Source organism: Palaemon carinicauda, chromosome 7 (genome assembly GCF_036898095.1).
Source record: "Palaemon carinicauda isolate YSFRI2023 chromosome 7, ASM3689809v2, whole genome shotgun sequence".
NCBI lineage: Eukaryota > Metazoa > Arthropoda > Malacostraca > Decapoda > Palaemonidae > Palaemon > Palaemon carinicauda.
Genome location: NC_090731.1, coordinates 136,092,231 through 136,105,711, shown reverse-complemented (window position 1 = coordinate 136,105,711; position 13,481 = coordinate 136,092,231). Strand labels below are relative to the sequence as shown.

Here is a 13,481-nt window from a genome sequence, read left to right as displayed (position 1 = left end):
TTAGTTGATCAGATCTCTATTAACCATAGAAGCCATATCCTCTTCCAAAACTTCCCAAACCATGATGTCCGGAAAATCCACCATGGAAGCCTCCAAAGTGACCAGGTTCTGCCTCAGCTTCTCTCTTTCCACGATATCCCCCATAACTTCCACCAAATCCTCCAAGGAAGCTGCCTCCATGATGGCCACCGAATCCACCGAAATGTCCACCATGGATACCTCCAAAGTGACCAGGTTCTGCTTCAGCTTCTCTCTTTCCACGATATCCTCCATAACCTCCACCAAATCCTCCAAGGAAGCTGCCTCCATGATGGCCACCGAATCCACCGAAATGTCCACCATGGATACCTCCAAAGTGACCAGGTTCTGCTTCAGCTTCTCTCTTTCCACGATATCCTCCATAGCCTCCACCAAATCCTCCAAGGAAGCTGCCTCCATGATGGCCACCAAATCCACCGATATGTCCACCATGGATACCTCCAAAGTGACCAGGTTCTGCTTCAGCTTCTCTCTTTCCACGATATCCCCCATAACCTCCACCAAATCCTCCAAGGAAGCTGCCTCCATGATGGCCACCGAATCCACCAAAATGTCCACCATGGAAACCTCCAAAGTGGCCTGGCTCAGCTTCTGGCTCTGGGGATGCAAGAGCAGTGGGGTTGGCTTCAGGCTCGGCTACAGGACTCCTCTTTCCACGATATCCTCCGTATCCTAATCCTCTACTGAATCCGATTCCACCATGATGTCCACCAAATCCAACATGGTGTCCACCAAATCCACCATGTCCAAAGTGGCCGGGTTCAGGATCAGCACTAGGATCAGCTGTTGCTACACCAAGTAGGACCACCACTAAGGTGGAAATAGCAATCTGAAAAATTACCAGAAAAATATTATTCCTGTTGTATATGAGTGATACTCATATTTTACTTAAGAATAATATGAATTATGATATTTAAAGAAAGTTATATGTAACCAATCATTTGCCAATTCTTTCCTCGTCTCAATAAACATTTTATCAGTTGAACCTTGCTTTGTATTTTGATAAAAAGTGAAAGACAAAGTTGATCTTATAACGTTTAGAACTTATCAGCTATTATAGATGTGAGACAGTCTCTCGAAATTTTAATTAAAATGCTATTATTTCTACCCTTTCAACATCCACAGTATTTCTTCATTCATATGGCATCCTTTAAATAAGTATAGTTAGCGGTGTAAAAGCTAAAATACTAAAAATCACCATAATGGAAATGGTATTGTCCTATTCTTCTTAGCTTAAATTGAGAAATATTGCTGAAACTAATTATATATGAAATCATTTTAGCAAAATTGAAATGAAAAACAACAGAGAGTTTCACTCACCGGAGACTTCATCGTGTGATGGTGCAGAGTCAACTGTGCTGATCAGGAGTTCCTCTGCCTTTATATACTGAGAAACACTACGAAATCTGCTCGTCATTCCGTTGTCTACGACTGGGGTGAAGGACGTTTCTTGCGCCTTGGGCTCTTGGGAATCCTTCGCAAATATCTCCTTTGGTTGTTGCGTGTGAGTTTATAATACGATGGCCATCCACTTCTCTTTTTTGTTCAATGAAATTGTTCAACTTGGACTATATAAAAACAACTCTTAGAAATCTTTATACTTGAAAAAAGTTAAAATCATATTTACAGTCGATCAATTATATGTGTGTAGGTATTTGAGGGCAGCGAATTGAGTACGATATTTTATCAGTGAGACTCATGTTACTTGATGTTTGGATTAATTTTTCCATTAAGAATTTTGAACAGTGCATGTTAACCTTATGCGTCATTTTTTTTTTAATTGTCCTTAATAATTTCTTGTTTTTATAATATACCTTGAAGTTGTTGACGGAAATATCTGAATCCTTTCCTCTGTTTAGAAAATGGAAATTATAGTTTTGAAAGAACTTTTATTGTTATCAGGATATAAACAGTTTCTTATAGATTTAATAAAACTTTTTAGTTTTGTTTTTTATTGTTCCCTTTTAATGTAAGTAATTACGATTAGTTTGTTTTACTTTTCAATTTCTATCACACGAGATTTCCAGGACCCAACGGAACCATCAATTCCAATTAGATCTCTGCAGTGGGTCACTGGAAGAAAACCTTTTCTTTTACATAAGCAAAAATAATGATGAATTGGACAGTCTTATTCTCACCTTTTTTGTTATATAAGAACAAACTAATGAAGAATTGGACAGTCCTTTTCTTTTATATAAGCACAAATAATGGAGACTGGGCCAGTCCTTATCAGCACCTTTCCTTTGATATAAGCACAAATAATGAGGATTGGTACAGCCCTTATCCACATCTTTTATTTTATATAAACACAAAAAATGAAGACTGGGACAGTCCTTATCCACACCTTTTGTTTATATAAGCACAAATAATGAAGACTGGGACAATCCCTATACACACCTTTTATTTTATATAAGCACAAGCAAGGAAGACTTGGACAGTCGTTATTCGCACCTTTTCTATTATATAAGTACAAATAATGAAGACAGGACAGTCCTCCTCCGCACCTTTTCTTTATACAGTATAAGCACAAATAATGAAGACTGGGATAGTCCCTATACACACCTTTTATTCTATATAAGCACAAGCAAGGAAGACTTGGACAGTCGTTTTTCGCACCTTTTCTATTATATAAGTACAAATAATGAAGACTGAGGTCCTTATCCGCACCTTTTCTTTCATATAAGCACAAGGATGGAAGACTGGTAAAGTCGTTATTCGCACCATTTCTTTTATATAAGTACAAAAAATGAAGACTGGGACAGTCCTTATCCACACCTTTTGTTTATATAAGCACAAATAATGAAGACTGGGACAATCCCTATACACACCTTTTATTTTATATAAGCATAAGCAAGGAAGACTTGGACAGTCGTTATTCGCACCTTTTCTATTATATAAGTACAAATAATGAAGACTGAACAGTCCTTATCCGCACCTTTTCTTTAATATAAGCATAAATAATGTAGACTGGGACAGTCTTCATCCGCATCTTCTCTTTATATAAGCACAAACAATAAAGACTAGGACAGTCGTTATCAGCACCTTTTCTTTTATATAAGCACAAGAGATGAAGACTGGGACAGTCGTTATCTGCACCTTTTCTTTTATATAAGCACAAGAGATGAAGACTGGGACAGTCGTTATCTGCACCTTTTCTTTTATATAAGCACAAACAATGAAGACTGGGACAGTCGTTATCTGCACCTTTTCTTTTATATAAGCACAAGAAATGAAGACTAAGACAGTCGTTATCTGCACCTTTACTTTTATATAAGCACAAACATTGTAGATTGGGACAGCCGTTATCCGCACCTATTCTTTTATATAAGTACAATTAATGAAGACTGAACAGTCCTTATCCGCACCTTTTCATTATCTAAGCACAAACAATGAAGAGTGGGACAGTCGTTATCCGCATCTTCTCTTTATATAAGCACAAACAATAAAGACTAGGACAGTCGTTATCAGCACCTTTTCTTTTATATAAGCACAATTAATGAAGACTGGAACAGTCGTTATCCACACCTTCTCTTTTACATAAGCACAAACACTGAAGACTGGAATAGTCCTTATCCACACATTTTCTTTTATATAAGCAAAAACAATGAAGACTGGGAAAGTTGTTAACCGCACCTTTTATTTTATATAAGCACAAACAATGAAGACTGGGACAGTCGTTTTCTGCACTTTTTTTGTTATATAAGCACAAGAAATGAAATCTAGGACAGTCGTTATCCGCACCTTTTCTTTTATAAAAGCAAAAACAATGAAGACTGGGACAGTCATTATCTGTACTTTTTCTTTTATATAAGCACAAACAATGAAGACTGGTACAGTCGTTATCCACTCCTTCTCTTTGTATAAGCAAAAACAATGAAGACTAGGACAGTCGTTATTCACACCATTTCTTTTATATAATCACAAACAGTAAAGACTGGGCCAGTCGTTATCCGCACCTATCTCTTTGTATAAGCACAAACAATGAAGCCTGGGACAATCGTTATCTGCACCTTTTCTTTTATATAAGCACAAACAATGAAGACTGGGGCAGTCGTTATCCGCACCTTCTTTTTATATAAGCACAAACAATGAAGATTGGGACAGTCATTATCCACACCTTTTCTTTTATATAAGCACAAACAATGAAGACTGGGGCAGTCGTTATCCGCACCTTCTTTTTATATAAGCACAAACAATGAAGATTGGGACAGTCATTATCCACACCTTTTCTTTTATATAAGCACAAACAATGAAGACCGGGGCAGTCGTTATCCGCACCTTCTTTTTGTATAAGCACAAACAATGAAGACTGGGACAGTCGTTATCCACACCTTTTCTTTGTATAAGCACAAACAATTAAGACTGGGAGAGTCGTTATCTGCACCTTTTCTTTTTTATAAGCACAAACAATGAAGACTGGGATAGTCGTTATCTGCACCTTTTCTTTTATATAAGCACAAGAGATGAAGACTGGGACAGTCGTTATCTGCACCTTTTCTTTTTTATAAGCACAAACAATGAAGACTGGGATAGTCGTTATCTGCACCTTTTCTTTTATATAAGCACAAGAGATGAAGACTGGAACAGTCGTTATCTGCACCTTTTCTTTTATATAAGCACAAGAGATGAAGACTGGGACAGTCGTTATCTGCACCTTTTCTTTTATTTAAGCATAAGAAATGAAGACTGGGACAGTCGTTATCTGTACCTTTTCTTTTATTTAAGCACAAGAAATGAAGACTGGAACAGTCGTTATCTGCACCTTTTCTTTTATTTAAGCACAAGAAATGAAGACTGGGAAGGTCGTTATCTGCACCTTTTTTCTATATATGCACAAACAATGAAGACTGGGACAGTCGTTATCTGCACCTTTTCTTTTATATAAGCACAAGAGATGAAGACTGGGACAGTCGTTATCCACTCCTTCTCTTTGTATAAGCAAAAACAATGAAGACTAGGACAGTCGTTATTCACACCATTTCTTTTATATAAGCACAAACAGTAAAGACTGGGCCAGTCGTTATCCGCACCTATCTCTTTGTATAAGCACAAACAATGAAGCCTGGGACAATCATTATCTGCACCTTTTCTTTTATATAAGCACAAACAATGAAGACTGGGGCAGTCGTTATCCGCACCTTCTTTTTGTATAAGCACAAACAATGAAGACTGGGACAGTCGTTATCCGCACCTTCTTTTTGTATAAGCACAAACAATGAAGACTGGGGCAGTCGTTATCCGCACCTTCTTTTTGTATAAGCACAAACAATGAAGACTGGGACAGTCGTTATCCACACCTTTTCTTTGTGTGAGCACAAACAATTAAGACTTGGAGAGTCGTTATCTGCACCTTTTCTTTTTTATAAGCACAAACAATGAAGACTGGGATAGTCGTTATCTGCACCTTTTCTTTTATATAAGCACAAGAGATGAAGACTGGGACAGTCGTTATCTGCACCTTTTCTTTTTTATAAGCACAAACAATGAAGACTGGGATAGTCGTTATCTGCACCTTTTCTTTTATATAAGCACAAGAGATGAAGACTGGGACAGTCGTTATCCCCACCTTTTTTCTATATATGCACAAACAATGAAGACTGGGACAGTCGTTATCTGCACCTTTTCTTTTATATAAGCACAAGAGATGAAGACTGGGACAGTCGTTAACTGCACCTTTTCTTTTATATAAGCACAAGAGATGAAGACTGGGGCAGTCGTTATCTGCACCTTTTCTTTTATATAAGCACAAGAGATGAAGACTGGGACAGTCGTTATCTGCACCTTTTTTCTATATATGCACAAACAATGAAGACTGGGACAGTCGTTATCCCCACCTTTTCTTTTATATAAGCACAAGAGATGAAGACTGGGACAGTCGTTATCTGCACCTTTTCTTTTATATAAGCACAAGAGATGAAGACTGGGACAGTCGTTATCTGCACCTTTTCTTTTATTTAAGCATAAGAAATGAAGACTGGGACAGTCGTTATCTGTACCTTTTCTTTTATTTAAGCACAAGAAATGAAGACTGGAACAGTCGTTATCTGCACCTTTTCTTTTATTTAAGCACAAGAAATGAAGACTGGGACAGTCGTTATCTGCACCTTTTCTTTTATATAAGCACAAGAGATGAAGACTGGGACAGTCGTTATCTGCACCTTTTCTTTTATATAAGCACAAGAGATGAAGACTGGGACAGTCGTTATCTGCACCTTTTCTTTTATATAAGCACAAGAGATGAAGACTGGGACAGTCGTTATCTGCACCTTTTCTTTTATTTAAGCATAAGAAATGAAGACTGGGACAGTCGTTATCTGCACCTTTTCTTTTATATAAGCACAAGAGATGAAGACTGGGACAGTCGTTAACTGCACCTTTTCTTTTATATAAGCACAAGAGATGAAGACTGGGGCAGTCGTTATCTGCACCTTTTCTTTTATATAAGCACAAGAGATGAAGACTGGGACAGTCGTTATCTGCACCTTTTTTCTATATATGCACAAACAATGAAGACTGGGACAGTCGTTATCTGCACCTTTTCTTTTATATAAGCACAAGAGATGAAGACTGGGACAGTCGTTATCTGCACCTTTTCTTTTATATAAGCACAAGAGATGAAGACTGGGACAGTCGTTATCTGCACCTTTTCTTTTATTTAAGCATAAGAAATGAAGACTGGGACAGTCGTTATCTGTACCTTTTCTTTTATTTAAGCACAAGAAATGAAGACTGGAACAGTCGTTATCTGCACCTTTTCTTTTATTTAAGCACAAGAAATGAAGACTGGGACAGTCGTTATCTGCACCTTTTCTTTTATATAAGCACAAACAATGAAGAATGGGACAGTCGGTATCTGCACCTTTTCTTTTATATAAGCACAAACAATGAAGAATGGGGCAGTTGTTATCTGCACCTTTTCTTTTATATAAGCACAAGAGATGAAGACTGGGATAGTCGTTATCTGCAACTTTTCTTTTATATAAGCACAAACAATGAAGAATGGGACAGTCGTTATCTGCACCTTTTCTTTTATATAAGCACAAACAATGAAGACTGGGACAGTCGTTATCCCCACCTTTTCTTTTATATAAGCACAAGAGATGAAGACTGGAACAGTCGTTATCTGCACCTTTTCTTTTATATAAGCACAAGAGATGAAGACTGGAACAGTCGTTATCTGCACCTTTTCTTTTATATAAGCACAAGAGATGAAGACTGGGACAGTCGTTATCTGCACCTTTTCTTTTATATAAGCACAAGAGATGAAGACTGGAACAGTCGTTATCTGCACCTTTTCTTTTATATAAGCACAAGAGATGAAGACTGGAACAGTCGTTATCTGCACCTTTTCTTTTATATAAGCACAAGAGATGAAGACTGGGACAGTCGTTATCTGCACCTTTTCTTTTATATAAGCACAAGAGATGAAGACTGGAACAGTCGTTATCTGCACCTTTTCTTTTATTTAAGCACAAACAATGAAGACTGGGACAGTCGTTATCCCCACCTTTTCTTTTATATAAGCACAAGAGATGAAGACTGGGACAGTCGTTATCTGCACCTTTTTTCTATATATGCACAAACAATGAAGACTGGGACAGTCGTTATCTGCACCTTTTCTTTTATATAAGCACAAACAATGAAGACTGGGACAGTCGTTATCCCCACCTTTTCTTTTATATAAGCACAAGAGATGAAGACTGGAACAGTCGTTATCTGCACCTTTTCTTTTATATAAGCACAAGAGATGAAGACTGGGACAGTCGTTATCTGCACCTTTTCTTTTATTTAAGCATAAGAAATGAAGACTGGGACAGTCGTTATCTGTACCTTTTCTTTTATTTAAGCACAAGAAATGAAGACTGGAACAGTCGTTATCTGCACCTTTTCTTTTATTTAAGCACAAGAAATGAAGACTGGGACAGTCGTTATCTGCACCTTTTCTTTTATATAAGCACAAACAATGAAGAATGGGACAGTCGGTATCTGCACCTTTTCTTTTATATAAGCACAAACAATGAAGAATGGGGCAGTTGTTATCTGCACCTTTTCTTTTATATAAGCACAAGAGATGAAGACTGGGATAGTCGTTATCTGCAACTTTTCTTTTATATAAGCACAAACAATGAAGAATGGGACAGTCGTTATCTGCACCTTTTCTTTTATATAAGCACAAACAATGAAGAATGGGACAGTCGTTATCTGCACCTTTTCTTTAATATAAACATAAATAATGTAGACTGGGACAGTCTTCATCCGCATCTTCTCTTTATATAAGCACAAACAATAAAGACTAGGACAGTCGTTATCAGCACCTTTTCTTTTATATAAGCACAATTAATGAAGACTTGGACAGTCGTTATCCACACCTTCTCTTTTACATAAGCACAAACACTGAAGACTGGAATAGTCCTTATCCACACATTTTCTTTTATATAAGCAAAAACAATGAAGACTGGGAAAGTTGTTAACCGCACCTTTTGTTTTATATAAGCACAAACAATGAAGACTGGGACAGTCGTTTTCTGCACTTTTTTTGTTATATAAGCACAAGAAATGAAATCTAGGACAGTCGTTATCCGCACCTTTTCTTTTATAAAAGCAAAAACAATGAAGACTGGGACAGTCATTATCTGTACTTTTTCTTTTATATAAGCACAAACAATGAAGACTGGTACAGTCGTTATCCACTCCTTCTCTTTGTATAAGCAAAAACAATGAAGACTAGGACAGTCGTTATTCACACCATTTCTTTTATATAAGCACAAACAGTAAAGACTGGGCCAGTCGTTATCCGCACCTATCTCTTTGTATAAGCACAAACAATGAAGCCTGGGACAATCGTTATCTGCACCTTTTCTTTTATATAAGCACAAACAATGAAGACCGGGGCAGTCGTTATCCGCACCTTCTTTTTGTATAAGCACAAACAATGAAGACTGGGACAGTCGTTATCCACACCTTTTCTTTGAATAAGCACAAACAATTAAGACTGGGAGAGTCGTTATCTGCACCTTTTCTTTTTTATAAGCACAAACAATGAAGACTGGGATAGTCGTTATCTGCACCTTTTCTTTTATATAAGCACAAGAGATGAAGACTGGGACAGTCGTTATCTGCACCTTTTCTTTTTTATAAGCACAAACAATGAAGACTGGGATAGTCGTTATCTGCACCTTTTCTTTTATATAAGCACAAGAGATGAAGACTGGGACAGTCGTTATCTGCACCTTTTCTTTTATATAAGCACAAGAGATGAAGACTGGGACAGTCGTTATCTGCACCTTTTCTTTTATTTAAGCACAAGAAATGAAGACTGGGACATTCGTTATCTGTATCTTTTCTTTTATTTAAGCACAAGAAATGAAGACTGGAAGAGTCGTTATCTTCACCTTTTCTTTTATTTAAGCACAAGAAATGAAGACTATGACAGTCGTTATCCCCACCTTTTTTCTATATATGCACAAACAATGAAGACTGGGACAGTCGTTATCTGCACCTTTTCTTTTATATAAGCACAAGAGATGAAGACTGGGACAGTCGTTAACTGCACCTTTTCTTTTATATAAGCACAAGAGATGAAGACTGGGACAGTCGTTATCTGCACCTTTTCTTTTATATAAGCACAAGAGATGAAGACTGGGACAGTCGTTATCTGCACCTTTTCTTTTATATAAGCACAAACAATGAAGACTGGGACAGTCGTTATCCCCACCTTTTTTCTATATATGCACAAACAATGAAGACTGGGACAGTCGTTATCTGCACCTTTTCTTTTATATAAGCACAAGAGATGAAGACTGGGACAGTCGTTATCTGCACCTTTTCTTTTATATAAGCACAAGAGATGAAGACTGGGACAGTCGTTATCTGCACCTTTTCTTTTATATAAGCACAAACAATGAAGAATGGGACAGTCGGTATCTGCACCTTTTCTTTTATATAAGCACAAACAATGAAGAATGGGACAGTCGTTATCTGCACCTTTTCTTTTATTTAAGCACAAGAGATGAAGACTGGGACAGTCGTTAACTGCACCTTTTCTTTTATATAAGCACAAGAGATGAAGACTGGGACAGTCGTTATCTGCACCTTTTCTTTTATATAAGCACAAACAATGAAGAATGGGACAGTCGTTATCTGCACCTTTTCTTTTATATAAGCACAAACAATGAAGAATGGGACAGTCGTTATCTGCACCTTTTCTTTTATTTAAGCACAAGAGATGAAGACTGGGACAGTCGTTAACTGCACCTTTTCTTTTATATAAGCACAAGAGATGAAGACTGGGACAGTCGTTATCTGCACCTTTTCTTTTATATAAGCACAAACAATGAAGAATGGGACAGTCGTTATCTGCACCTTTTCTTTTATATAAGCACAAACAATGAAGAATGGGACAGTCGTTATCTGCACCTTTTCTTTTATTTAAGCACAAGAGATGAAGACTGGGACAGTCGTTATCTGCACCTTTTCTTTTATATAAGCACAAACAATGAAGAATGGGACAGTCGTTATCTGCACCTTTTCTTTTATTTAAGCACAAGAGATGAAGACTGGGACAGTCGTTATCTGCACCTTTTCTTTTATATAAGCACAAACAATGAAGAATGGGACAGTCGTTATCTGCACCTTTTCTTTTATATAAGCACAAACAATGAAGAATGGGACAGTCGTTATCTGCACCTTTTCCTTTATATAAGCACAAACAATGAAGAATGGGACAGTCGTTATCTGCACCTTTTCTTTTATATAAGCACAAGAAATGAAGACTGGAACAGTCGTTATCTGCACCTTTTCTTTTATATAAGCACAAACAATGAAGAATGGGACAGTCGTTATCTGCACCTTTATTTTATTTAAGCACAAGAAATGAAGACTGGGACAGTCGTTATCTGCACCTTTTCTTTTATATAAGCACAAGAAATGAAGACTGGGACAGTCGTTATCTGCACCTTTTCTTTTATATAAGCACAAACAATGAAGACTGGGACAGTCGTTATCTGCACCTTTTCTTTTATATAAGCACAAACAATGAAGAATGGGACAGTCGTTATCTGCACCTTTTCTTTTATATAAGCACAAGAAATGAAGACTGGGACAGTCGTTATCTGCACCTTTTCACAAACAATGAAGACTGGGACAGTCGTTATCTGCACCTTTTCTTTTATATAAGCACAAGAGATGAAGACTGGGACAGTCGTTATCTGCACCTTTTCTTTTATATAAGCACAAGAGATGAAGACTGGGACAGTCGTTATCTGCACCTTTTCTTTTATATAAGCACAAACAATGAAGAATGGGACAGTCGGTATCTGCACCTTTTCTTTTATATAAGCACAAGAAATGAAGACTGGGACAGTCGTTATCTGCACCTTTTCACAAACAATGAAGACTGGGACAGTCGTTATCTGCACCATTTCTTTTATAGAAGCACAAACAATGAAGACTGGGACAGTCGTTATCTGCACCTTTTCTTTTATAAAAGCACAAACAATGAAGAGTGGAACAGTCGTTATCCGCACCTTCCCTTTATATAAGCACAAACAATGAAGACTGGGAAAGTTGTTATCCGCATCTTCTCTTTGTTTAAGCACAAACAATGAAGTCTGGGACAGTCGTTATCCGCACCTTCTCTTTATAATTTATAAGCACAATTAATGAAGACCGGGATAGTCATAATCTACCCCTTTTCTTTTAAATAAGCGCAAACAATGAAGACTGGGACAGTCGGTATCCGCATTTTTTTTTATATATAAGCACAAACAAGACTAGGACAGTCGTTATCTGCACCTTTTCTCTATATAAGCACAAACTCTGAAGACTGGGACAGTTTTTATCCGCACCTTTCCTTTATATAAGCACAACAATGAAGACTGGGACAGTCGTCATCCTCACCTTTTCTATATATAAGCACAAACAATGAAGACTGGGACAGTCATTTTCCATACCTATTCTTTATATAAGCACAAACAAGACTAGGACAGACATTATCCTCACCTTTTCTTTTATATAAGCACAAACAATAAAGACTGGGACAATCGTTATCGGCACCTTTCTATATACAAGCAAAACAATGAAGACTTGGACAGTCGTCATCCGCACCTTTTCTTTTTATAAGCACAAACACTGAAGACTGGGATAGTTGTTATCCGCACCTTTTCTTTTATATAAGCACAAACAATAGAGACTGGGACAGTCGTCATCCGCACCTTTTATTTTTATAAGCACAAACACTGAAGACTGGGATAGTTGTTATCCGCACCTTTTCTTTTATATAAGCACAAACAATAGAGACTGGGACAGTCGTCATCCGCACCTTTTCTTTTTATAAGCACAAACACTGAAGACTGGGATAGTTGTTATCCGAACCTTTTCTTTTATATAAGCACAAACAATAGAGACTGGGACAGTCGTCATCCGCACCTTTTCTTTTATATAAGCACAAACAATAGAGACTGGGACAGTCGTTATCCGCATGAAGAAGAAGAAGAAGAAGAAGAAGAAGAAGATACATAAAAAACAAAGAGAGCAACATAAAAGCTGTCGACTTATCTTCAATACGAATTGAAATTGACTGAATAACGTTCACTGTAGAATTCAAAATAAGCAAAAGTGGAAAACCTAGAAAGGTACGCTGATTACCCGATTAGTAAAGGACATTCGAACTGCATATTTGTGACAATTATCAACTCAGATTTTCCGTAATTCGTAATACAGAGGCTATTATTATTATTATTATTATTATTATTATTATTATTATTATTATTATTATTATTATTATTATTATTATTATTATTATCATTATTATTATTATTATTATTATTATTATTATTATTAGTTAAGTTACAGCCATAGTTAGAACAGCAGGATGCTATAGGCCAAAGGTTTTAAACGGAAAAATAGGACAGCGAGGAAAGATAAAGACAATAAATAAGCTATATGAGAAGTAATAAATAACCAATATAAAATACTTCAAGATCTGTAACAACGTTAAAATATTCTTGTCCTATATAAACTATGAAGACCAACTCATATTAGCCTGTTCAACATTAAAACATTAAATGCAAGTTTGAACTTCTGAAGTTCAACCGACCCAATTGCCCGTTAAGGATGATCATTCCACAATTTGGTCACATCTGGAATAAAAATTCTAGAATACTCTGTAGTAGTCAGCCTTTTAGAATTAAAGGCATACCTGGTACTATATATAGGTTGGATTGGTACAATAAGAGAAGATCTGAATGCAAAGGATGTTCAGAATCATGGAAAATCTTATGCAACATGCATAAAGAAATGACTAAACGACGATGCCAACGAATTAATATAAAGATCAGGATTAAGAAATCTATTAGACGGCAAGATTTTGTCTAACAAATTAAGATGGGATTCAGCAGCTGACGATCCGAGACGAGAACAATACTTGAAATAAGGCAGAATTA

The 13,481-nt window shown here is 36.8% G+C and overlaps 1 protein-coding gene across 1 annotated transcript; it reads right to left on the bottom strand.

Annotated features, from left to right (window-relative positions):
* Positions 1–1,628, bottom strand: LOC137643662 (uncharacterized). Its single transcript, XM_068376378.1, has 2 exons — positions 1,360–1,628; positions 1–868 (listed from the first exon to the last, which is right to left on the bottom strand). Exons 1-2 carry the CDS (start codon positions 1,369–1,371, stop codon positions 20–22), a joined length of 861 nt encoding a protein of 286 aa, XP_068232479.1. The 5' UTR covers positions 1,372–1,628; the 3' UTR covers positions 1–19.
* Positions 1,629–13,481: the final 11,853 nt, after the last annotated feature.